General features: G+C 35.1%; 1 protein-coding gene and 1 long non-coding RNA gene across 10 annotated transcripts in view; one reads left to right on the top strand and one right to left on the bottom strand.

Moving 5' to 3' along the window:
• Nucleotides 1-27,614, top strand: part of LOC141507607 (uncharacterized) — a 90,757-nt gene that overhangs the window by 28,817 nt on the left and 34,326 nt on the right. The gene's annotated exons all lie outside the window — the stretch shown is intronic.
• Nucleotides 4,930-27,614, bottom strand: part of HECW2 (HECT, C2 and WW domain containing E3 ubiquitin protein ligase 2) — a 449,633-nt gene continuing 426,948 nt past the window's right edge. For all 6 annotated transcript variants that reach the window (XM_074215431.1, XM_074215435.1, XM_074215432.1 and 3 more), the window contains 7 exons: nucleotides 25,511-25,609; nucleotides 23,545-23,674; nucleotides 22,400-22,546; nucleotides 19,967-20,081; nucleotides 17,225-17,310; nucleotides 16,354-16,466; nucleotides 4,930-5,505 (listed from right to left, as the gene is read on the bottom strand). In XM_074215431.1, coding sequence (XP_074071532.1) covers nucleotides 5,394-5,505; nucleotides 16,354-16,466; nucleotides 17,225-17,310; nucleotides 19,967-20,081; nucleotides 22,400-22,546; nucleotides 23,545-23,674; nucleotides 25,511-25,609 — 802 coding nt within the window. In that variant the 3' untranslated portion in view covers nucleotides 4,930-5,393. The remainder of the gene's footprint in view (nucleotides 5,506-16,353; nucleotides 16,467-17,224; nucleotides 17,311-19,966; nucleotides 20,082-22,399; nucleotides 22,547-23,544; nucleotides 23,675-25,510; nucleotides 25,610-27,614) is intronic.

Below are 27,614 nucleotides of genomic sequence, written 5' to 3'. Positions count from 1 at the left end.
GAACAATGTCTGCACATAAATGAATGCTTGCTGACTGACTGCTGGAATATTGTTAAAAATCAGACTATGGAGACATAGAAAAAGGGTTTAAGATTTTCATTTCTATTGAAAATTTTACCAAATCCTTTCCATTTAAAAAAAAAGTCACCTAGGGTGAAATAAATATAAAATTATCATGGGCCAATTTCACAAACAATATAGGTCTAACTTGATTGTTACTTAGGTCATTTACCTTGATAGAATTAGTTCAGACAAAAAATATACACAAAATATTTTGTATCCTTAATAGCATTTCTAATGCATTAAACTGACACATCATTTTTTTGTATACTTAAAAAGTAAGCTACCATATCTGATTTGAGGATTGTCCTGTGGGAAGGTGGGGATATAGTATGGATTTTGGAAAATTTTTCATTTTTTTTTTCCCATTTAAGAGTACATATTTTGTCTCTTGAAGAAAAGTGTTTCCTCTCTCAGGCTAGGGATACTATTGCAGTACTATTTACCACTGAAGGTATATTAGCAGCTTTTGTTTTGTTTATTTCATTTGTATGGATAAAAATAGTAGGCATAAATAATTGAAGAGTATGTTGAACAGATGTTTTTGGGGATGAATTATTTTGTGAAGGAGAAGAAAGAACAGTTTGAGTAGAAATTTGATAACTCATATTTCCTCTTATCTAAGAATGTGCTTCCATCCATACTTTTTTACTGGAATCTTATTTTCATTATCTACATGATCTTATCTTCATTGAGTACTCTCTCTCATGATGCAAATTATAACACCTTCATCTCCTAGTGGACATATAATACACTGAGGACTTCCTGATTCCAAGTTTAGCATTCTTTCTAATGTGCCATTTCTCATATTGATGAACTGTTATGACTGAAGAGGCTAACCTTTCATTGCTGTGTCTACATTTTTAACTAAGCTGATCCTAGAGGAGAGACAAGTATTCTCTCACCAGACCCATATTTGAAGCTTTTCCTCCTTGATAGGATCTGCCAGAGTTTGCTTCTGCTGACAACCCATGACTACTCCCATTTCAATGTGAGGAATCAGAGGAGTCTTCAGTGGAAGTATCTCCATCTAACCAAAAGAAATGATCATGTGATATGAAATGAAACATGAAAATTTGTGCCTTTGTTACCATCCAAAAGATATCTACAGAGATATATTACATTGAGCATTGTTAGGTATATATTATATTACACATATGTAAAATATATATGTAATATGAGTTATGTCAGTTTTTGTTATTGTTTAAAGTCAGAACATAAATATTGAATCAATGTTTCAGCAGGACAACAAAAATAAAACAATGGGCTGAAGTTTTAATTTCTCCCAAAAGAAATTAAAATCTATTGAATTTGGAGAGGTTTTTTTTTCCTCATGGATATAGGTTTGTAGATATTTGGGGAAGCTATTTTATTTTTAATAAGGTGGTTTAAAAAGACAAGGAACATAAGTCATTCAACTTGTAAAAGCCACTGATATTGGAATATATTGGCTAAAAGTAATGGTTTTATCATCTTCTGGGACAGATTGTATAACATATGAGTTTATAGGAATAAGATATTCACAGAATAATCCATTTGGAGTCCCAAAGAACCTTAGGGGCCATCTAGGCCTGCCCCTTCATGATATGTCCAAGATCCCCAGTAAGTGGTAAAATAGGAATGTGAACCCAGGTCCTCTGCCTTGAAAATGTTGAATCTTTCCACTATATCTCATGCCTTTATAAACCACAGACAAAAATTGATCTTATTACTCTATTCTCTTTCATATATTCAATCACACAGTTTTGATTTATTATACTGATAGGCGTTCCCTAAGGGGATGAATAGGAGTTTTGCTATAGATATACCTTTAAATGGCTCAATAATAATCTTCAATATGTTGCAAAAATATTTATGCTAAAGCAATATTCTTATATTAAAAGATATAGATCTCTGACAGTAATATGTGTACTGTTTGAGGACCAGCCTAGGTATAATCATAAAGGTTTATCACTAAAAGTTAGGCCAGCAGGTTAAGAATTTTTTGGCCACAGAAACTCATGAAGACCATCTTAATGCTCTATGCTAGTGGAAGAAGGGCCTACAGTGAAATCATTTGTACATATCTCTCATATGTAAACATCCTAAGGGCAGGAAATGTACCTCTTTTCATATTTTGTTACTTGGCCTTAGCATAGTACTTTGTGTGTAGTAGATACTTAATACAAGGGTTGATGTCAAATTAAATCATTTAAAGAATACAATAGGCCAGAAAAGTTTGCTCAAATATTCTGTGACTTGAGATCTATATTGTGAGCAACAACGAGGTAATAAATACTATCTAAAATAGACCTGAATTTAGTGGCAGGTTTCCCTGCTTCAAACTTAAAAAGATATGTTTTCCTCTAGATACAGTCAAAGAAAGGTGAAACTACATCATTCTTTTGGTATTTCATTTTGATAATTTGAAGATACAAGTCCTAGGTCCATCCTTCTCTGGAAACCCTATTTTGCTAACTAAGTGATGCTCAAATGTAAATACCCATTGTCCTTCCAGGACTTGACTAGCAATGAATCCATGATCAAAAATAGCCATATAGGAATAGCAATGAAAGGATCTGGGGGACTGTTAGTGAAGAAATAGAATGAGAACTAAAAGAAATTAGAAAATTCATATCTGTTTCTATCCAAAAGATATCTGGCATTGAAAATTATTTCATATATGGATCCTGCTGTTGATATAGCAAATGGACTTTACTTTTGAATTGTTTTTAGTCTGGTTATTGGAACACATGCTGTGGACAGGAAAATGCTTATGGGCATTCTCAGTGGTAGATTGCTTTTTTAAAGATTTTCTAGTTTATTCTGAAAAAATGTTACTTGAATGTTTTTTGCTTACCTATAGTAATGTGTTTTCTGTCCTTTTGTTATGCAGATGAATAAATTAGGCAAACATGCTAAGGAGCTTATCAGAAATTCCAAGAGTTGTGAAAAAGTTTCAAATAGGCTAACTAAGAATGTTTGTATGCATTAGACAATTCTATACCCTGGGAGAAGTTAACACAACTAATACAGTGATCTGCTTTTAAAAAAACTGAAGAGCTGTTTTTCTCTCCACTTGAATCTCTTACCTGTTGGATTATAGACAATGGCAAGCAGTAAAAGTATCACAAACTGAAATGATAGCAAATATGAAAATTGAGTGTAGTTCCTGAAGAAGTGTGATCATGTATATCAGATATTTTGTTAAAAGACTACATTGTAAATGCTATTTTGTGAATATATTTTCATACACATTGATCAAAAATATGTGCATAAAAGTATGCTATACTATTTTGTCCTTACAACAGGAAACAGAATACAAAAAGGCCATATTATTTGCATAATTAAAGATATGATTTCTATAACTGTGCTCATTAAGTGCAAACAAATATTCTAAGTTCAAATCTGGTTGGGCTTTTTTTCCCCTTGTTTTTCTGGGAAGCTTATAGAACACAAGCGGATCTTAGTCTCCAAGGATATTCTCCTCTACACAGTTCATGCCATCAGTGCAGGATTGTAATATAGTTCACAGGGAATAAATGAGATCCTTCTTGGAAGTCACAAGAGTAAATGCAATTCAATCTATTAGTCACAAATTATAACATCATTGCCTTGAAAATCAAATTCACCGTCACTAGAGCATACTGAATTTCCAGTGTTTTACAGTTAAAACCCTGGAGTTGTTCTTATATCTGATTCTTAAAGAATGTTTCTGGCTGACCAATTACTCTAATGTTCATGTTATCCAGCCCCAGTCTCAAATATAGTTCATTCAACTGAAATTCTGAGAGATCATGACCATAAAAAATGTACAAAGATATGGAAACATCTCAGATGACTTTGAAGTGAAGAAAATGCTTTGATGAAATTAAACATACTTAAAATTGCAGATGTCATGCCGTTTATGAGATACCATAGAAAATATCACTAATTAATTAACATTCTTAAGAAAATTATTCATCATTGACAACTCAGGCTTAGAAACACATTAAAAACAGTTTAAATTCCTGAGGTGGCCATGAATGAGAAAAATTGCTATTGTTACTCTTAAAGAGAGTTGATTTCTTGCACAACATTCTGGGCTTCCCAAGTGAGCTTAGTATTGGACAATCGTGTACAAAATATAGAGCTTGGGGGAACAAGAAGGAAATAGAAAACAACCTTTTAAAATGCTATTTCAAAGTAGTAGATGAAAAAGAATCTGATGTATTTAAAATAAATGCTTATTATATGATTACACAATATGAGTCTCAAAAAAAAGAGGTTCCTTACATGTCCAGCCAGGTGAATTTTAAGAAATGTCCTTATTATAAGAGGGAATGATTTGTTGTCAATCATATTTTAACATCTTGTTTACTTTGGTACATTCAGTGCAAAATATTTTGGGGGGGATTTTTTTTTACCCTTATAAAAATAAAAGGCATTTCCCCTGCCCCCTTGAGAGTACCTAAAAGTATCCACACTAAAACAATGCATGGAAATGGAAGAGATGAGACACAATATGCAAGGTTCTTATTCACAATTTAAAGAACACAAACATAATGAGCCTTTAAAAATAAACAGAAGTCACTGGGTATTTTTCCTGATGTGAGTGATAAATTGTTATTTTAAAAATGCCTTCCATGCATTATAAAGCATAAAAGTCTCTAATTCATTAGTAATCCATGGTATAACTGCTCATCTGTACCCACCCTTATTTAGACACATCCCACCTGAATATGCATTTTCATCAATCAGCTTTATGGCAGCCCATTTTAGTTGCCTCCCTGTGACTCAGATTCCTATTCATGACAACTGAAACGTATGGTGCAGACCATGCAGGCTCTCAGAGTTTTGGGTACAGCAAAAAGGGTTGTTCTATCATAACATGGGCATAGATTAATGTACTTTCAAGAAAGATTCGTCTTTATTATATCATTTAACTTTTGCTAATTTGGAGGTTGGGTCAAGTGATACCACAGTTTGGCTTGAAAAAGTCCAAAGACTAGTTGCAGGATCCTGATAAGTCCATATAATTACCATGTAGTTGATCCAGTATAGTCTCATCTTGTTCTTGGAACATAAATGAATGGAAAAAAAAATAGTTTGGCAGTCAGGAAGAACTGTTGATTGAAAGACTGTTGGGTTTTCCCTGCACATCAGGCCTATCCAGATCCTTCCAAGAGGACTCTGTCACCACTGTCCTATACACCCCAGAAATTACTGAGCATTTGTTCTTGGAATCTCAGTCTCCAGACACATTATAAAGTAACCATTCTCTAGGAACTCCCAAACCGAGGTTCACTCATTCTTCAACAGGGCAAGTTCTATGAAGTCCCATCCACAAAAGGCTGGGCACTGTGGTTGCCAGATCATTCAAGTCCAAAAGTACTTGTTTCTTCAACAGCTGTCAAAAGTTTTTCATAAAGCATGGAGAATGATGGATAAGGGGGAAGGTCCAGACGATTAAAACAAGTATGAGCCCTGCGAAAATAAAATTTTAAAAAGACACATAAGGATCAGTTTGTAAAGCTTCAAATTAAATTATGAATTTGTCATATATTTTTTCAAATTATATACAGTTCCATCACCAATTCCACTATCTCCTTGCTTTTGGGAAGGAAAGATTCTATACAACTATAAATTAATCAGAATTAAATATATTTGTGGTTTTTCAAGAGTATTTAAAATCTTTTATAGATTGTCTTGTTTGCGAAACAACATGTGAAATCTACAATTGAAATGATCTCTTGATGTTAATTATTTCTTGACAAAAAAGATTTTCATCTTCTACTGAAGACAGGATTCATCTGAGCTCTATTATGGTAACTCAAAACTCTGCATTTTTCCTTGCATCCAGGAGGGGCTCTTTAGCTTGGGAACTGTCATACTGGAATCATCAGGAGTTTCCCAGTCTGCCTCAAGGAGGTCATCCAAACTTGAATCTTGTGCCTTAACATTTTCCCCTGATTCAAAGTGAGCAATAATGGCTATTCAATCCCTATCTATGAACTATTCCCTTTTACAAATGCTTCCTTTCCCCCAAGATAGGAATAAAATATGTCTTCCTGTTTTTTGCACCTGAATCACAATAAAAACATGGTCTGAGGCAGTACAATCTTATCAGGAAAGAGATCTGAACTTTTGACATTAAATAAGCAACATCCTATTTTAAATGTGAAACAGTTTAGTTTTAAGAATAATATTTACAATCAAGAATTGCCCCTAGGCATTTATGTTTAATTTTGCCTTATACATAATTTACGTATATGTGAAGTTAAAGTGTACAAGATTCATCATGTTGCCATTAACAAAGAGCTTAAGGTAAGGGCTTTAAAAAGAACAAAACTTCTTTAACTCATACAGCAGGAGACCCTCTGAATTCCTGTGCCAATTTATACATTTTTATCCTCATTCCCTATTAGTACTGACCTTTTAATTGAGTTCTTTGGGAGAAAGAACTAAGAGAAAGCTGGGAGGGGGTTTAAGTGGCGTGCTTCTATGAGTAACTAAACAATGAGGATTCCATACATTTCATTCACTAGCAGGAATACCTGTAGAGAAACACTAGGCAGCAACTGAATATGTCCTCAAAAATATTTTCCCCACATTTTTCCTCCCATTAGAGGTTCTTCTATGAACAAGGCTCCTTTCAAAGAATGCAAGAACTTAGCTGGGAAGGTAAATCCTATTGCATTCAAACATTTAAATTCTTAATTGCTTTAATCAAATCTACTACTTTTCTTAATTAAAGGGGTTTTAGGGGACAGGAAGAAATTTGGGAGAAAGAGAATGAAAAAAGAAAAGAAAAAGTTATGTACCATCATTACCTAAGCTTCTATTTTCATGTGGATTTCTACTCCTTAAATCCCCACCTCCCAACTCTTCCTTCTCCAGTTTTACTATAGTTAATCCAGTTCTAGAGGTCCCTTTTGAATGGGGGTGTAAGGGTGGGTCTTTGTTCCATAAATGCTTAGAGATTCCTGCCTATTTTAAGAATTTCAGGTCCAGGACACTCAGCGCAATTACTGACCTGAGTCACTTAATATTCTGCCTAAATGTTGGCCTGCATTTTTATTTTAATAATAGTAAGCAGTGTTTCTAGATTTTTTATACATAATATGGCCAATTAATGAATTATATCCTAAATGACTTATTTTTTTTACATAAACCTTTTTCCACAATCTAAAAACTGATCTAATAGTTTGACTTTTGTTTTTTTTGTTTTCCTTAACCTAACTGTTCTTCCTGAAAGACATATACAGGAAAAAGTTTAAAATCCATCATAATCCACAGATTTTTTGATATTTTACCTCAGTAATTTAAAAATTACTTCTTAATTTTCATTAGGAAAAAATTTTCTTGTCTGAATATTCAGATCTTTTAAAATCATAGACTCTTAGATGTATGAGGTGTTATAAAGACCATTCTATCCAAATCTCTTGTTTTAATGATGAGGAAAATGAGACTATAAATTGTTATTTTTTTCCTTCCTTCCTTTCTTAACATATTGCTTTATTTCCAGATGTTCAAGTTCATTGCATAGTTGGGCACTATTTTTAAAGGGTTATGTTCCATTTTTATGACCAGTGAATTGAGTTTTTTTGTAAATTTAATCTTACCAAGTGAGTTTATTTTTATTTCAAATTATATATATATATATATATTTATTTACAAAGTGAGTCCTTTTGTAAAACACAGAATTGTGAACAATCATCATGCTGAATTAATCTTCTTTGCCTAAATAAGATACATTTTGCTATACTCTATATATACCAGAATCTTGACATTCCATTATTTTCTGTTTGACTAGAGATCACATATATAGCAATTAAGCTGTAGCAGAGTTAGTAGAATATCCATAAACTGAGAGAGAAAAAAAGATTGTAAGTGTATATTCATAACAAATTACTTATTGAAGGAAGTTTCAGATTTCCTTCTCAGAAACATTTGGAAAAAATAATTCAATTTTCAAATAGAGTAAATTCTCAAGGCAGTGAATGTGCTACGGACAAAAAAAATGTTGTTAGGTAATAATGGTGGTGAATGTGATTTAATAGAAGCATCTTTTTAATGAAGGCAGTTGGGGGCAAAGAACCTTTCCATTGTTTGTGGAGATTTCTATGCAGTTTTCCATGCTTTCTCACATTCAACTTAGTAAGTATGTGGTCTCTGTCTGTCTCTCTCTACAACAGATTTATCTATCTTTCTTTGATGGATAGGTATAGTCTTAATAATGTTTGTCCTTCATTCTCCAAGAAGACCACATTAACTGGAGATGACCCTAGATGTGGGTCAATCAGGTTTAAGTAACTTGCCCAAGGTCACACAGCTAGTAAGTGTCAGAGGCTGGATTCAAACTCCCATCCTCCTGATTCCAAGGCCAGTGTTCTATCCACTACACCACCTACCTGCCCTGGTATAAAATAATATTTGTCCTTTATTTTTGTTGGGTTTTTTTTTTTAGATTTGGCAAGGCAATGGGGTTAAGTGGCTTGCCCAAGGCCACACAGCTAGGTAATTATTAAGTGTCTGAGGCTGGATTTGAACTCAGGTACTCCTGACTCCGAGGCCAGTGCTCTATCCACTGTGCCACCTAGCCGCCCTTTATCCTTTATTTCTGAAGAAGACTGCGACATCAGGGAGATGATGCCATGACAAGCACATGAATTTAATTTTTTTTTGGGGGGGGGGCCACTGTGCTAAGTCACCAATCTCATTTTCTCCTCCAGAGTCATCTGGGTCTAATGGACATATATGAATCAGGATTACTAGAGATGACCCTGGATGGTAGACAGTCAGTTAAGTGACTTGCCCAAAGTCACACAGCTAGTAAGTGTCAGAGGCTGGATTCAAACTCCTGTCCTCCTGATTCCAAGGCCAGTGCTCTATCACACTGTACCATCTAACTGCCCTGGCATATTCATAGCTAGGAAATGGCCTATATTCATGACTTGAGATTTTAAAGATGCCTTAACAAAGGCTACCAAGGTGCTGCTTACTAGAGTGGCAGCAATGTTGTCCTTGGCCTGGGTTCAGGTCCAAGTCCTGCTGACTAGCTGTATATTCTTCATCAAGTCAGCATAACATTTTGAATCTTAATTTCCTTACCTGTAAAATTTCAGGATTAGATTAAATGACTTCTCAAGTCATTGATATTTTGTGATTTTTTTTTTAGTTCTTTCTAGTTTGATCTTGTGTCAAAATAACTCTTGTTAAGTCATTTGCAGCCTAAATTATGATTGCAGTTACTATATCATGATATAAAGTTACCACAATCACCTGAATTAGATCTTGGTACCTATATAACTGAAATCATTTTTTTTTTGTCACACAGCACTTTTCTGCTAAATAGCTTTAACACAACTTTGGAAAAAATATTTTAAGTAGGGGGATAACATTATACAGGGGAATACTGTACAAAGAGATTAAATGACTTTCCCAAAGTCCTAGGCTGAGTCAGTGGCTCAACCAAGAATAGACCTTATACTTCCAGAATCTCAGGGGAAGTCCAAAAGTTGCTGGTTGAAGGTTGCTAGATAAATGCCCATTTCTACTATCCTTTTCCTCTCATAAGTTAAAATGGTGGTTGGATTCTATTTTTGAGGATGTAATGTTAGGCCACATCATTCTACTAGGATTGTAAATTACTTGGAGAGATGCTTGTCTTGTATAGCTTTGAATCCTTCATAAGACCTATCATATAAAGGCTCTTAAGCGTTTATGGAATGAATGAACTGATGGTGTGGAGTGGCCCTGGGGAAAATGGTCCAGTGAGTCATCACTAGACCAACTTCAAATGGGGACAATGGGGATTTCTGGAGCTGATCCAGGATTTTGGATTGAGAGTGGTCACGATGCTTAGTTTGATTTGAGACTAACTTGGAGTGAAATTGAATTTTTAAGTTTAGCCTTAAAATTAGAACTTCTGCAATAAGAGTAATTTAGGAACATCTTCATTAGGACCATGGTAGTCTCAGACCTTTTCAACTCTGACCATAGGACTTGTCTCAGGCCAGACCAATTTTCTCTCAGGTGTCTATGTTGGACTTGGAATAATGCTGAAATCGGAGGAGAACCAATAGCCATTGGAGTGATTATTTTCTCCTACTTATATTCCCACACTCTCAAGTCAGATATCCTATGGATTTTCCTGTAATCCAAGGTGAGACTGTTCTGGAACCTTCTACAGTGTGTAGCTAGAGAAAGCTCTTGGACTTTGAATGCTTACCCAGGGATGGAAACTCAAGTCAGCACTGTGACCAATGTTAGCAGCTAAAGCAGGTGTTATTTCTAGGGCCTCCTGTTGATAGATCACATAGCACTTATGCTCATTGAGGTAGGAAATAGAATGGTATGTGAAGCCACCCATCTAACTTAACTCACTGAGCAGCTTCAGTCCTTTCCAGCAATTGTTTCACTGCTTCCATGGAATGAGCTGGAGACATACAGGCTAATTACAGGAAAAGCAATGATGACCTTTGAAAACAATTTTATCAGCTTCAACCAATTATGAAAAGCTCTAGTTCAGTCAATGTTAAAATATCAACACTTTGCACATTTACTCATCTTTTGTGCTAATATTTCAAAATGCTTTATAAACAAGAGAGTATTGCTAATGAGGAAATTGAGGAACAAAGTGGTCAAACTACTTGCCCAATATTTACCATCAATTTACTGTATGAGCCAGGAAAAGGAAAAAAAAAAACCTCACAACAAAACAACATAATGCTTAAGGCTTTTCAATCTCCAGTTCCTTGTCCTAGAGAAAACTCTTCCAAAAATAAGAGGAGGGCCTTAGGACTTTGTTGATATTGGCAACAGCTACCCATGGTCTTTGGTTTCAGTAAAAGGATATTTTTCAAAACCAATACAGTACTGGCCAGACACTACTACCCATGTAAGTATCAGAAGTTGAAAAGAATACACCTTGTGTTCACTTAATCAGCTAGAATACTAGGGGAGGGAGAACCAGGAAGGGGAGGTGATGTAGATTTAGCCTTTGGACACCATTTTGGTATCTAATCTGTTTTAATATTTTTGTTCAGGTTATCTGGACAATCAATCAATCAATCAATCAACAAACATTATTAGATCCCAGACACTGTCACTCAAGGGCTTAATGAAGAATTCTTGCCAGTCAAAAAACTTCCTTGACCCTTAGAAGAAGCAAATAATTATTTCAGTGAACTAGAAATATGTTATAGATCTATCTCTCTGCACTAGAGTTATTCCTGGAAAAAAAAATCTTTGTTGCCTTAATCTTTTGTCTTATTTCCTTGCACTTTAATTCTGAAAATGCTGTTTCTTAATTTTGGTTCCAGCTTTAATTCTTCTGTGGCTTTTAACATTTAAAGTGAAAATTTACTTGCCCCTCTCTATCCCCAGTACAAATTACTTTATCAAAGTCTTTTTTAACTTTGTCAAGTCTAGGAACATGTAAATACTTCAATGCTGCTGGAGTAAAAAGGGATCCTTTTTTTCTGAGCTCAAATGCTTCTGTATGTGAAGGCAAATATGAGCAAATGAAAAACATTCAAAAGTATCTGCCTAAAGGCAACCTGGAATGAATGTCAGTTTGACAAAAATTTTTAAGGTCAAGATTTCTTTTATAATGGATTGTTTAATCCTTGTTTTCTAGGCCAGTTTTTCAGTGTAACACATTTTTTAAAAGTGAGGTTTCCCCTTGTACTCTCTGTACTTTAGATTTGCTCTGGAGAAATTTAAGAATTATCAGATGAATTATATGTGCCTCTATTAGTAGAGAAATGGAAAGAGAAGTGAAAATTGCTGGCTTGACAAAGTTGTCATGTAGACTGTTTTTCTCACCTCCTGTGATGCTAAACATTTATGAGTGTTTCCTTTCTTTCCTATCATTGATAGTGGGGATGGCATTAATATTAACATCAGGAAATGATATCAGTTAAGTGGCATAGTGGATAGATCACCAGGCCTGGAGTCAGGATGATCTGTGTTCAAATCTAGCCTTAGACACTTACCAGTGACCTTGGACAAGCCACTTAACCTTTAATTTGCCTCAGTCCCTCATCTATAAAATGGGGATACATTGGAGAAGGAAATGGTCAATCATTCCTGTATCTTTGCTAAGAAAGCCTCATGGGCACAGTCTATGGAGTCTTATAGAGTCTGGCATGACTGAACAACAACAAACATAATGAATGAAGGTGTGAAAAGTGCTCTATGGTACATGATCTTATTTGTTTTTTCACAAAAGGCCTGTGAGAAAGATACTTACTATCAAAAGAAAAAAAACATGTGTTTTGCTATTATTATTATTATTATCATCATCATCATCATTATTCCTCCTCCTACTACATATTTATTATACACATTTTATGAATGGGAAAACAGAGGCCTGAGAGTAGTATATATGATTTGAACCCAAATATCTCCTCATGGTAGCCTTAGCACTCTTTTCTATTATGCTGCTAAATTTCCTTTCAAAGGGTAATAAAACTTAAATTTAATTTTTCTGTAGTTTAATAAGGAAATCTGAGGTCCAAAGGGATTCAGTGGCTTCCATAAAGTCACATGGGTATCAGAGCTAAGATTCAAATTAAGAGTCTCTCTGTCTTCAAATTCAGCGATCTTTCCTCTATATCAGATTGCCTCTTAGGATATTTCCTCCCAGGACATCCCATAGCACTCTACTCATATTTCTACCATATTGTGCATTATATGTATGTACATATATTACAAACAAATTTCTATATGTGCTCCATGCTACCAGATTGCATGAAGGCAATGTCCAATCATTCATTTAAATAATTGCTCCTTTCTTCTTGTCCCTAGTGTTGAGGAAAGAATCCCTTTATAAAAAAATAGCCATTTTCATATTTATTTATCCAAACATATTGCTCTTAAGGGAAAGACAAATATTTTGAAATTCAGCTGTGTATATATCACATTATCTCACAGGACATAATGACAAAAACATCAATGGTGATATTACTTAACTCATGCCCATTTCTAAAGCTGAGAGAATAGAATACTGGTTTATTAATATCCTGTAGTTAAACTTTAAAAGGTTATTTTCACATCAAAAAAATTGACTTTTCTCCATTTAAAATTAAATGTCTTGAAAAAAAAGATGGTCTGCTTTTAAACCCATATTTATTAATTGCAATTAGCAGGTTCTCAGCTTATCTTTTACAATCCTTCTCTAGAAGCATCATCCAACTAAAAAAATTAGGATTTTTTGGGGGGTCTGCCAGGGACACCTCTTCTCTCCTTGAAATCTGGGTATTGGAATACTCAGAAAGCAATTGCTACAAGTGAACAAGCTGTGTGAAAAACTGGGTGGTAGGAAGTATTCTACAAAAATTCCAAAATACAGAACTAACCAGCAACCACAAAGCAGAGGAAGTACAAGCAGTAAGTTCTTGTTGATGTGTTCAGCATATAAGGCTCCACAGAGACACCCATCTGTCTCCAGAATTGTTTTTCATTTGTTCTCAAATTACTTGTTCTCCACAAAAGAAAGAAAAGGCAATGATGCACAAAATTTTTAATGGCTTCAGAGCCATGCATTTTGCTATACAACTGGTAAAGGAAAATAGGTTTAAGTAGAATCTATAATGAATGACAATATTTGATTGCTAGAGAAAAATAAAAAAAATGCAGATTACTATGTCCAAAAGATACTGGGATTCCCTTCTTCCATTACGCCTGTGCACCACAGAGATGACATATGATATAGGTCCAAGCAAACAGCCACGTCCATCTTTCCATATCAGTTTAGTTTGTTGATCTTCCACATCACATAACCACCATTTTAGAGGGAGTGAACCAGAGTGAGAAGAAACCCTTTGGAACAATATCTATGAAAATATCTGAGCAGGTGATATTAAACTAGATATTAAAAAGTGGCTCACTAAGAAGAAAAAGATAAAGGATAATGGAATTCTGAAGATCCTTCTCTGAAACGAGAGAGATTTTAGGTACCTAATGGTATTCTGAGAAGTAGTCCACTTTATTTTCTCTGATGATATGAGAGAGATGATTTGGCAAATTCGAAGAAAATCTTCTAACTAGACAGAGATATGTTTAGGCTAAATGCAACATCCTTTATTTCAATTAGAGAGATTTGGGAGAGCCAACTTTGTCCATGAATCAAAAATAAAATAGTCTCCTAATAGTCATGACATCTGAATAGACCACAGCACATTCTGGACTAGTGGAAGTTAAAGTATTCTCCAAATCTAAAAGTCAACTGAGTATCCAATTACTCTGCTAGTTAAAATTCCTAAGAGGAAAGTTCAGGTTAAAAGGAAAAAATAAAGGTCAAATTTAATTATATTAGCTAATGTAAAAGAGTACTTTCCATGATCATGTAAACATCAATTAATTTGAATTCTACTGAAATTATGAAGGAAAAATATTGTCTATATGTGTCTTATTTTACCTTTCTCCCTGTGATCTGATGAATAGAGAACAACTTGAAATTTGATGGTAGCTTTAACTTACAAATGCAGGAAAGAGGTGCTGTACAGTAATTACCCATCTGTTCCTGTGCAATTGTTCCACCATTTACAAATAACTCAAAACAAAAGTTTCCTGTTCCCTGAATATGGAGGGCATATTGATCCAATCAGGTCCCTAATATACTTCTACCTATTTATCAGTATCACATCTGTTATCCAAGATGAATGGCAAACCTTGGCTTTCATCAATATTCACTTATCTTCAGTGAATAATATAATGGCTGAACAATTGTAGTTGATGTCAGCAGCTTAGTGTCAAAGCATATTGAGGGACCTAGGATGCTAAGAATTAAGTAGAAGGAAGGTAACACAATGATCCTGCCCTGTCTATGAAGGATAATCCCTAAAAGTTCTGAGAAGGGAGAAAAAGAAACCATATCCTCAGGCTTTAGAGAGGCACTCTAAATCTGATACAAACAAGTTAATTCTCCAAGTATGACATAACTGCCATGTGGAAAAACAATAAAGTAAAATCATTCAATTTATAAAAGTTACCATCCCCTAAAGTTGAATCAAGATATGTCAGTCACCATTCCAACTGAGGATCTGATGGTAATATGTAAGGTTCTGAGGCTGCAGGATGTGGTACCTTCATTTCACAATTTATAGCTAGGTTGCTAAGGAAGTAACATGCTGATGAGATAGGATGAAAATATGCTTTCACATTATTCACTGTAATGCACTAGCATTTATTCAAACCATGAGTGGATTTAGAGGGGCCACCACTGACACTTATGGAAACTTGATTTTTATGTCTCATGGTAAAATGCTTTACACAAGTCACTTAATTTTTCTGGCACTAAATTTCTTTAGGCATGGGGGGAAGAAAGGGAATATTCTAGATAAATAAACAAAGCAACCCTAAAGTTATTTCTTTGAGAGGAAATGCATTGTAATCCCTAAATGTCTATACCCAGGTTTGGGAAGAACTTGATTCAGATCTTGACTCAGATGTGTGACCTAAGTGTGTGATCCCAGCTCAATCATGTAGCTTTGTAAGCCTCAGTTTTTATGTTTGAACAATGGAGGTAATAATACTTGTAATATTGATCTAGATTTGTTGTGCTGGAAGTACTCTGCAAACTTCAAAGAACTAAACGTGTCAATTATTATTATGCCCTATCCCTAAGCTCCCAATCTTTCTATTCAGTTTTAGATACATTTTTCTCCTTAAGGCTTAAATTGAACATAGATAATAGTTCTCACCCAAAAGTGAATTAATATTTATTTATCAGTAAAATAATTTTTCCTACATAAAGAAATTCTGAGTTTATTATAAATGAAGATTCAATTCAAAAAGAATTAGAACTTCTATAAATAATTATTGGAGGGGCAAGTCAAACAATGCAGAACATTGTCAGATAACCTGATATGATTTTCAAATAAGAATGGTGACTAATTGATAAAAAAGGAATTCAAACATCTAATAACTCTAAAATAACTGACGTTACAGGAACTGAGATGATCCTAGCAACCATAATGTGATTGCAACAGGAAACTTTATATCAACATCTGACACACTGACAAACACAAAATCTGTATTTATATGCTATAGTGAATTTTCTATCTTAAATGTAGGTATAAACATCAGTGAGAAAGCATTTCAAATTCCTTTAGGAAAACTTTAACTTAGAGCTGTAATTCAATAAATATTTATTAAGCACCAATGCTAAGTTCCCCAGGATAGAAAGACAATATTGACCTGAAGACTTCTCCTATATTCCCTACTTTAATGAAAAAATAACTAGTTTGAGTCGAGATAATTTTCTACATTAAATAGTTTAACAGTGAAGGTTTGTTCACTTTTCTTTTGGTTTGCTTAATTTACCTGGGAAGGGCAGTGATTTTCCCCCATTTCTCCACACAGAATCTCCTTGGTCCATTACTCCCTCGTAGAGAAGCAAAGCCTTCATAGGGTATACTGGATGTGCCTGTAACAAACTTCCAATGAAAATAAAACAGGATAAGAAAATGAAATATAGTTCAGTGGAAAGGAAAGAAGAATGATCAGTTCTGTTTAAAGTTGTTGAGCAACAGCAGTGTGCTGCTTCCTGCTGGCATCATTCTTAGGTGCTAATTATTATGTCGAATAGGGTTCTGGCACAAGATAATCATAACACAGAAATTCTAGCATCCATCCAGAGAAGAATGAAAGATTAATAATATTAAAAGAGGAGGCAAAATTAAATAAATAAATAAAGTAGTCCTGGATAAATAGGACTTATAAAATAGCCTAATGTTAACTCCAACCTCCTGGGAAGTATGACCACCTGCCAAAGCTCTCAACCTGCTATGAGAGGAAGGAGAAACGACTGGCCTTGATTCAATCATAGAAAGATGGCAGTTGGAGCAGGCTCTATATGACCCAAAAAAGGATGAGTCAATAGAATCCACCATTCACTGTGGAAGTGGGCAGTGTGGCACAGTGGATAGAGAAATCAGGAAATCTTGGTTTTATGTCCTCCTTCTATCTTAGGTTGGCTCTGTGACCCTAGGCAAAGTTACTTTATTTAGTGCTCTAGGCAATTCCCTAGGATGACAAGTTGCAGAGAAGATGCCTTAGTAGAGAGAGTTTCTTCTTCTAGAGAATTTCCTATATTAATGAATCCACAGATCTGATTCTTGTAATATTTAGGTGTATGTTATGTCTAAACACAGTACTGATAAGAAAATAATAGCCCAATGGACATTCATCTTACCTGTAACAATCTGAGTCGTTGTTCATTATTGAATCTTTCTACAGCAGCCCAGAACCACCGAATTACAATATGATTGTCATGGTATCCTATCAAAGCAAGAACAAGAATTCATGTTATTTTAATTCTAATTTAAGCTACAAAGAAACATTTTTAAAAAAAATATCCTTCAAATACAAATCTTATCTCAGTTTTTCTTCAAAAGCAGGATAATGGTTCCCAACTCAACTAAGTAGGCAATGGAATACAATAAAAAGAAGAATGGACTCGGGAATCAGAAGACCTGGTTTCAAATCTTGGACCTGCCAGTGGTTTAGCCACATGACCTTGAATAAACCACAAGGGCCTCTGCTTACTCATCTGCTCTACAGGTTCATTTTACCTGGCTACAAGACAGATCTTCTGAAAATCCCTTCAGAAAAAAAAGGGGGTTGAGTGAGGTTGTCTTCCTAGCCACTATAATTAACTTCATTTATGATCAGATCTCTATCTGGGAAAGTTCTTCCTCTACAACCAATTGACTGTGTTAGGAACTCTCATTCCCTAAGCTAATGTACCTAATTTGGTTCATAAACTTTATAGCATCCTAGGAAAAAGTTGCTTACCTGCCTTTCTCGAGTGAAAATATTTACAAAATGCACAGAGTAACATATATTTGAACCAGCTTTCACCTCCAACTTCACCACTGTAATATGATGGGGGATAGGACTTGATTGATTTTTAGTGCAGAAAAAAAGCAAGTTGGGGTAAAGTGTTCTCATGAAATTGGTTTAACATCTTAGTTAACTGAGTTAATTTTAAAGGTGGAATAGAGATTATATGAGGAAACTAGAAAGTAGTCTCTAGAACCCCAGATTTAGAGTTAGAAGAACACTGAAGGTCATATGGCACAAAAGATAAGGAAATGACATCCAGAGGAGTTAAATGACTTTGCCCAAAGTAACACAGGTGACAGAGAAAGAATTTAAATACTAGTCCTTTGACTTCAAATCTTAAAGTTCTTTCTACTCTTCCACATTGCCTCTCCTTAAAGTTTAGAGAAGAAGTAATAAAAGTAGAAACTTGAAATTGCTTCTGGGGAGTGAAAAAGATCTTAGTATAGGACTGGTATGATGGGATGAGAGAACTAAGAATCAGTAATGAGGTAAAAGGACTGAAGGAAGAATATTTAACATAGGTTAAGACTTTTTTTCCCCTTAAGTGCTTCTGAAGATACCTACTTCTCACTTCAACTCACAGAAGACTAAATATTTATAGCTAAGGGTATTAAAATGTTGTAGCTTTTAAATGAGCTGTCCCAAAGTGGAATGAGCCCCCATGTGATAGTTTTCAAGCAGAGGCTGGAGAACCACTAGTTGTATACATTATCAATGGTAATACTTGATTGCTTAGGTTCCTTTTAATTCTTAAATTTGGTGATTCTATAATCTAGGTATCTCTAAACAATATGCTTCAGTAAGTACTTTGCAATGGTTCCAATAGTTTTGTTCATTCATTTTGTCATTTTCCTTTGAATTAAGAAAGCTTTCTTGCATATAAAAATTTGGTAAGAATTTAGCTTTCCCTAGATTGTATTTAATACTTACCTAAAGTCAAGCTTCATAACTTTAACTTTGTTTTTTCCTTTAAATAGGTTTATCTCATTGCAAATGGAATTGTAAATCATTTGTATGAATTATTTGACTGAAGTATACTTTTAGAAATGCCATTTTCTGAATTATCTACTTATAATATATAATACAGAAATATAATGCCTATAATAAAATATCTATCCACAGATCTATCCAAATTATAAATTTGGAATATCTGCATGTATATTCCAAAATATCTGTCAGTCTATCAGCTGTCTGTCTGTCTGTTAATAAGTAGAAATATTGCATTGTGACAGGGAGGTGCTGGTAAATGTTTAACAATTGACTCTCTAAAAAAAAGTTCTCATGGGACACTTTTAAGTTTAATCTGCACTATTAACATTTCTTCCATTTCTTCAAATTACTTTCTTAAGTCTAGACAACCAAAAAAAAGAAAAAAGAAAAAAACCAAGCAAAGCTTTTTGTAGCTGTTTTCCAAGATATAAATGCTCATACTGAAAATTTAACAATTGGCTCTGGGAAGCATGTTTAAATTGCTTCCAGCATAACCCTTTCTAGAGGATAAAGACCTGGCCTTGGGGTAAGGAGGCCCTGGGTTCAAGTCTTGACTCTGATACAATTCATTTCAATTCTCAATATTTTTAGATAACTCTCTAAGATTCTGATTGCATAGGGTAGAAGGTGTTTTCATATAGGGAATTCCCCTTCATAGATGAGATTATAGTGGGAGAGAGTAAAAAGGAAAAAAAGTGTTAGATAACATACAATGAGTCAAAGAGTAAGTGGTTCAATGAATCAAGATTTCTTGCTCTGGAAGCCCATAGGGCGTGCCTCTTAAAGTTCCACAGGAGTGGAGGGAGGCGGCTGCTTAGAGATCCCTTGCTTCAAAGCAATTACTTAATGTTCACATAATTACATTTCCTCACTAATAATTAATTATGATGACATGCTTGGGTGGTATGTAAATGGCATTTCCCTTGTTTGCCAGATGAAGAAACTAGGGAAAGATGAGAATGTGACTTGCTCAAGGTCTCATAAAGGATGCTTCACATCTTTGAGAAAAAAATCAGATGCTTTTCTTGGAAAAGAATTCATACCCAAGTGCCAACCCATCCCCTTTCCTTTTAAAGGCTTCAGACTCAGCCAGTTTCACCTCCTCTATATTCTGTGTTGTTTCTCCAGTCACTTAGGTCTATTTCAGCAGTTCCAGCAATGACCAGTTCTAGTTCCCTTGCATCAAAAACAGAGACCAGCCTAGCATCCACCACCTGTAAAAGGAAGAAAGTTCAATGAGAGGATTCAAGAAAATACCTTCTGTGAATAAGACTTGTCAGAGGAGAATTACACTGGGAGGAGAAATTTCGTAACTGATTATCATAGAATAGGGATATTCACCCCCCAATCAACAAGCATTTATCATTTATTTATATCTGCTTATAGATTATGCACAAGTTTCATATGTAGATGTAAGCTATTATAGGTATAATTTTAATTTTGGCATTGATCTCTATAACAACATAATAACTGACATTTATATAGAGCTTACTATGTTCCAGTGACTATGCTGTTTATCTCATTTGATCTTTCCAATAACTGTGATAGGTACAATTATTATCCCTGTTTCACATTTAAAGAGATTGAGGTAAACAGAGTTCAAGTGACTTGCTCAAGGTCATATGTCCATAGTAAGTGTCTGAGGATGGATTTGACACTGGTCTTCCTGACTCCAAGCCCAGCACTGCATCCACTGCTTCCCTTAGCTGCTCCTAGGTGTCAACATGTCAAAGGATCATAGGATTTTCATTCAAGAGCTGGAAGGGACCTTAGAGGTCATCACACTCTCATTTCAGAGATGAGGCAACTCAGGCCTAGGGAAGTTAAATGGCTTTCTCAAAGTCACATACTTCATAAGTGAGAAAACCCAGGATTCAAACACAAGTTTCATGACTTCAAATTCATTTTTCCTTCCATTGTACCATTCTGCCTCCCTAAAATGTCAAGAAAAGTCTCTCTAGCATATTGGTTTCCCATCACCATCACTATTGTGATCAACTGATGGGAAAACATGGATGAGAGTTATAGATGATGGGGAAGCATGAATAAGTTGCTATCTCAAGCTGATTGCCCTATAGCTCAAACTCAGCAGGTCCAAAACAGAGCTCATCTTCTCTCCCATACTCTCTATTCTTCTGATCATCCCTGTTACTATCCTTCCAGTCACCCAGTCACACAATCTACTTGTCAATCTCAACTACTCTTTCATACTTACTCTACATATCCAACCAGTTTTTAAGTCTAGTCATTTCTACTTCTAAAACTTCTCTCCTACAGATCCCCTTTTTCCTTCTATTCACTAAGCTAACACCCTGGTGTAGGCACTCATTTTCTCAGACCTAAACTACTGCAATAATCTTCTGGTTGGTTTCCCTGCCTCAAGTCTCTCCCCACCCCAGGCTATCCTCCATTTGACTGACAAGGAGATCTTCCTAACATGTGGGAGTGACTGTTAGCCTCCTTCACCCCCATTCAATAAATTCCAGTAGCTCCCTATTATCTTTTGTACTAAATTCTTCACAACCTGGCCTCCCTCTGTCTTTCTGAATCCCTTCCACATTCTCTATAATCCAGTCTCTCTGGTTTTCTTTCCAGTCCTGACACAGACCACAGCATCTGCCAACTGTTCCTTCTTCACCACCTCTGCCCTTGCCTAGACTGCTCTCCATCCTCATTTTTGCCTCCTGGCATCCTTAGCTAGAAAGACTCAGCTCAAATCCCACCTACAGCATAAGCCTTTCTCACTATCTCTCCTTATGTCTTCATGGTTGCTTGCATGAGGTCTTCCCCATTATAATGAGAGCTGTTGGGATGTAAGGACTAGGTTTTCATCTTTCTTTGTATCCCTGGTGTTTAGCATAGTGAATGTTTAATAAATGTTGGTTACTGATTGACTGTTTTGCTGAGGGAATACTCACATCTATGAGAGCACATATCCATAGGACTATTAGGAATTTTTAGTTACATCAAAGTACTCCCTCTCTCTCTCTCTTTCAGCATCATAATTTTCCATACTACATCAAAATAATGATTGGGCCAATCTACTTCTCTGTTCTAAAAAGGATCTTAGAGGCTTCTAAGGAAAAAGCCTCATGGAGCATATAACTGGCTTGTTCTGACCATTAGATGTGATCATTTCACACTCTCAAGCATGAGATTTGATTATCCATATCTTAGCATGCATGACTTAAAATGATATTAGTGGTCATTAAATTATCAAATCCTATTTAAATTCTAGTCAAAACATTTAACTCAAAGACCTCTTGAACCAGAGAATTCCATGAATTCAACAATCTACAGAACCCACATTATTTTTTCCAGAAAATCTATCATCCAAAGAGTATTCCCCATAAATCTGTTTGAAAAATGAATGTTTTATGTAAAAAAGAATACTTCATGCAGGTAGAGATAATTTGTGACATCTGTAGACACAAAAGATGAATTTTGACATCTGTGGATGTCCATATATGGATTTTGACATCTTTAGAAACAAAAATTCAGAGCATGCCCCACAAAGACTCAATTTCTTTACCTCATAAAAACCCCGTACTAAGCTTTCTGTTTGTTGTACAACACCCCTCTCAATCCTCCACTTCACCATTCTCTCGATGTATTCTTTCTTGTTCTTCTCAGTGACTGGGATATTGGCACCCCCTGGCTTTAATTCTCGTTCAGTTATCTTGAAACAAATATACATTTACATAAATGTTTTAATGAAGTAAAAATATTATAGTTTTGTCACAAGAGAAACCATGACCAATAACATGAAAACTTTATCACATTTTGTATAACTGTACATATCTCTATAGTATAAGAATTATGTCTTTCATACTTTCTCTACAAGAGACCCTCATCTATGCATACATTAGTAAACCTCAAAATATTGATTATCTGATATTAAGATGTCTCATAGCAGTATGCATTTCTAATTTATCATAAAATCATGTAACCATTAACAGATTCTTTTAAATTAGACTGAATTTCTTTGAGACTCTGGATATCCGCCATCTAAATTGACTGATTAGGACTTTTCATAAATCCCATTATGGTTTAGCATTTATTATGGTATTAGTACCTAGTGTTTAAATGAGGATTTAACTTTGAGAGTACAGGATTTATATTCAGATGAGGATCAAGGTTTAAAAGATAGCTTTAACATCAAGATCTCTTAATGAAAGAAATCACTCAGACCCAGTTCAGATTCATGCTGGGAAAACAGTACAGATCAATATCATTGTTTCTGCTAGTACATTTGTATTACAAGATTGAGTCTATTCATTTACAACTGCATTTTTCTGGTACAAAAATGTATTTAGTATATGAGTTCCATGAAAACAAGGGCTTTAAAAATGCATTAGAGACACAGAAAGTAGCTCATGGAGGACATTATACTTTTGAAAGCAAAGAATAAGAAGGATTATACAACCACATGTGTAATACGCTGTCATTTAGCTCTTTTCCCTCTGTGATTGTAGTTACTTAGAGAGCCTCTACAATGAGGAACACACCTTCACAGGGTAAATGGACACAACTCACCATTTAGGAATTGTCAAACTCAACCAAGAATTTGTCAAACTCAACCCCTGATTTTTGTGCACTGACACAGTTGATCACCTACCAATAAATTCTAACAAAATAAATTAATAAATCAGTCACAATGCTTTAGCGTGTGCATACCTGTCCAAAAACTTCTTCATTTACGGTAAAAGTGAGATCTAGGATATCATGTATGTCATTGTCTTTCATCCACTGAAGGCTCTGGTGGAACTCCTCATCAAGGTATTCTAGATCACTCAAATCACATAGACTATGTATCAAAGAGAAAGATGATTTTAAAAATGTTATCAGCAAATACTGACAGATGTTGGTAAAAAGATGAACTAAGCCACAGCATTTCCTAGATTTCTGTTATTTAGTCTAAAATGAGCTGCTGAAAAAAAAAAGTTCAGATACTTTGTAAAGGTTATAGCTTAGAGATGGTCAAAATTGTAGAGATCATCCATTTCAAAGCCCTTATGTTATAAATAAAGAAACTGAGATTCAAAGGGGTTCAATATAGTATTCCATCCCAAAGATACTTAAAAGCAAAGCCCTGACTTAAATCCAGGGTCTCTTAATGTCCAGGCTGGGGCTGTTGCCACTATGTCAAACAGCCTGACAATAATGACCACACATTTTATAAAGAGAAGAAGAGCTGGACCACATCCAGATAGAGGGCAATGAATGTAGAAAGTGGAAAGTTGACCAATAGCAGCAAAACTATCATGGTAACATTTATTAAGTATCTACAATTTTCTAGGCCCTGGGAACATTAAAAAAGTAGACAAAAATAAGTTTTTTACAAGTAGTTTACTACCAATGAGGCAAAGGGTAAAGGGCAACATATGCAGTTGTCAAGGAGAGAGAGGTACAACAATTGAAGAGATCAGGAAAGGTCTTGGGTAAGATGTGAAGCCCAGACTAAGCCCTGAAGGAAACTACAGATTTGCAGTGGGAAAAGGAAGACATCTCAGGCACTGAGATGGGAGATGGAGGGTCAGTTTGGCTGATGTGAAAGATATTTGAGGGGAATAATAAGCAAACCTATAGTTTGACATCTGTAGAAACCAAAATTCAAAACATTTTGCTTCATACTGCTTTTGGGAATGTTAGCCCATCCTTATGAAAACTAGGAAACTACATCTATAATGCAGCAATCAATTATCTTTCAAGGCCATATTATCCTATTGGGTATTAGAGCATTTTTTTCAAGGGTCCCTTCTCATTTTTGTTCATTGAACATTCTCCTGAGTGTTAGGGATTCACATTAAAGAAGATAAAGAGGATATTGGTTTGGTGTAAGGACAGAACCTATGGTCAAAGGTGGAGGAGGAGTATGGTTAGTGGTAGTATTTCTGCTCTTCTCCCTTTGTTCTTCTCGTCTCAGAGACAGAACAAAATACTGCCTACTGGTGCTTTGCCTTGCAATGTCCTGCTTATTATAGGACAGAACCAGCTGTTTGCTTCCATGAAAGATTGCTAGCTTCAGTCTTTCATTTTTATAATAGTACTGAAAATTCCCATGCAAGTTTTATTTGTACCTCCCTCCATAAATCTTTTCTTCTCACAAAAGGATAGCTTTGAGCAAGTGGGATATCCCAAAGACACTGAAAGAACCATGGAAGATGAGAAGTGAGCCAAGAGTAATTTAAAGTTTGCATCAATATGAAGTATAAAATCCATCTCAAAGAGAAGAGGACTCTGTGAGTCATAAAGACTAACCCACAACTATTCTATTAATAATCTGAATTAATGCCATAAGCATTCCAAAACTGCATTTGAAGTACAATTGTTTTGAAGAAACATGTGTTACTAAGTATGAGAAAGATAAAATGGCTCAGAAGATAGCAAAACTTAGGTTTTGTAGGCAATCCAGAAATAAGGGGAGAGGAAAAAGAGAATATGGTGGGACAAATAAACAAAACTTCAAAACTTACTTAGTTTCAGAAAATTGGTATGGCTATAAAAACAATGCCACAATGAAGATTGTTAGCAGATAGGGAAACACAGACTTTGACAAAAGGAATTTTCCATTTCTTATAAAGGGAAATACTGCATTTTTTCCAGGCCAATTAAAAGAACAATAAAAAATACTTTTACTCACATTCTGAGAAGGGCCTTATAAAATGGTCGTGTGAAGAAGGCATCTAACAAATACTGATGTATCAGTGCAAGGCCAAGGATTCGACCACTAAACCTGAACCTGAACAAGAAAAACAAAATAGGAAACAGGTCACATGATCTGGCTTAGGGAATTATGAAATGGTTTTTCATGGCCACAAGAAGTTCATATATACCTTGAACTAACTAAACCTACATTAGGCTAATAAGTCACATCTCAAATTCCAAGATGAATTTGTTTGGTTTATTTCTTATTTGAGTAACTATATGGTTCAGTAGATAGAGAGCTGGGCCTGGATTTAGGAGGACCTGAGTACAAATCCAGCCTCTGCCACTTAGTAGCTGTGTAACCCTAGATGAGTCACTAAGCTCTGTTCGCCTCAGTCTCCTTAACTGTAAAATGAGGATAATAATAGCACTTCCTTCCTAGAGTTGTTGTAAAGATTAAATGAAGTAATAATTTTAAAGTGCTTAGCACATTGTTTGGCTCATAGCAAAGCACTAGAACAATGTTACCTATTGAATCCCTCTCAAACATGCTTTCTCAATATGAGATGCTCAATGATTTTTGTGAAGGTCTATCACTTATTAAGGTATTAGTAGGTGCATTTTGGTAGGGAAAATAGTACTAATTTTGCTTCCAGTTTGTTTGTATTGGTGCCAGTGGTATTTCCCTTTATATTTACCTAGCACTGACTCATTTTCTGTCACTTTGGTATACAACTAACTATCTCACTTTTCATAACTTCCCTTTTTTTCTCTCTCCCTCCTCCCTAATTATGATGGTTATCCTTTCAAACTTCAGGGCAATGAAAGTCTCTGCTTCTGGAAGTTTTGGGGATTTCCCACAGACAATGAACCATCTTCTTCACATCTTAAAACAGAATTCCTTCTGATTCATTTTGGAAACTTTCTTGAAAATAACTGATATTATTCCCCTGGATGATTGAAATGTATACCCCTACATTTCTCTTTATTTTAGAAGTAATGATGCTTCTAGTGGTTGAATCTGAGGGCTTCTCTAAGTTAGTCTCTTGAGCAGCAGCAGATAATGAATTGTACTAAGAGCTCTGGTTTCTCTTTTTGTTTCTTCGACCAAAGTCAAATTTAGATTTCTCCCACCAAATGTCTGTTAGATACTAGTGATTGCTTTGCAAATGGTAGCTAAAATGAAGTTAGGATATAATTAGACATATTAACTTCTAAACCACAACTGTATTTTTCCTTAAGATACTGGCAAAAAAAGGACATGAATGCTCTCAGTATATGACTAAATCATGTTTTACTTACTTGTACCCAGTGAAAAGCAAATAGTCATTCTCAAAAGTAGGTGCTTTAAAAATTTTAATGTCCATGAGTAAAGAAATTTGGAAAAAATAACAACTTGAAATTAAATAATTTAAATTAAAAAATAAACTAAACTTGAAATTATCACAAAAAGATCTCATTTAAAAAAATGATTTTACAAAAAAATCAGTAGTCAGTCCTCAGTTTAGAAACTATTGATTTGCAAACATGAATGCCCTTTTTTGCTGGTGCTGTCTCACCAATCCTAGACTTATCTACCACCCCAGTGTCTTAGAGTCCTCTTTCCCCCTCTGTCTTACTTAGCCAGATGCTAGATGAAGAATTACTAAATTCTTTGCTTCACCCCTACTTTGACTGACCATTATTATGTAAGCTCCCCGAGGGCAGAGACTGTCTTTTGCTTCTTTTAGTATCCCTAGGGCTTAACAAAATTTATACCCTTAGTATATTTTATTGATAATCACAGCTGCAGATGCATTAATCTCTTGGCTGCCAGAGACTTCCCTAGAAGATGCCATAGAGATTCTGTCCAAGGCTAATAAAAAACATGCCCTTCTCAAAACTGAAGAAGCACAGTAGAACTTAATAGTAGCATTTGTATTTTTTTTTAAAAAACAGATCTGTGATTTTATCAGTGTGGTGAACTTATAGTGAGAAGTTTCCCCTTCCAAAGCAGGCTGGAACCTTCTCTGCAACATACAGTCAAGAATTTCCAGGAAGAACAAAGGTAATAAATTACTTGTCAGGGTCACAGAATCAGTAATTGTCAGGGGAAGGCC

This window comes from Macrotis lagotis, chromosome 1, assembly GCF_037893015.1.
Source record: "Macrotis lagotis isolate mMagLag1 chromosome 1, bilby.v1.9.chrom.fasta, whole genome shotgun sequence".
In the NCBI taxonomy this organism is placed as follows: Eukaryota; Metazoa; Chordata; class Mammalia; order Peramelemorphia; family Peramelidae; genus Macrotis; species Macrotis lagotis.
Note: the sequence above shows the minus strand (reverse complement) of the source record. Positions and strands in the feature narration are given on the sequence as shown.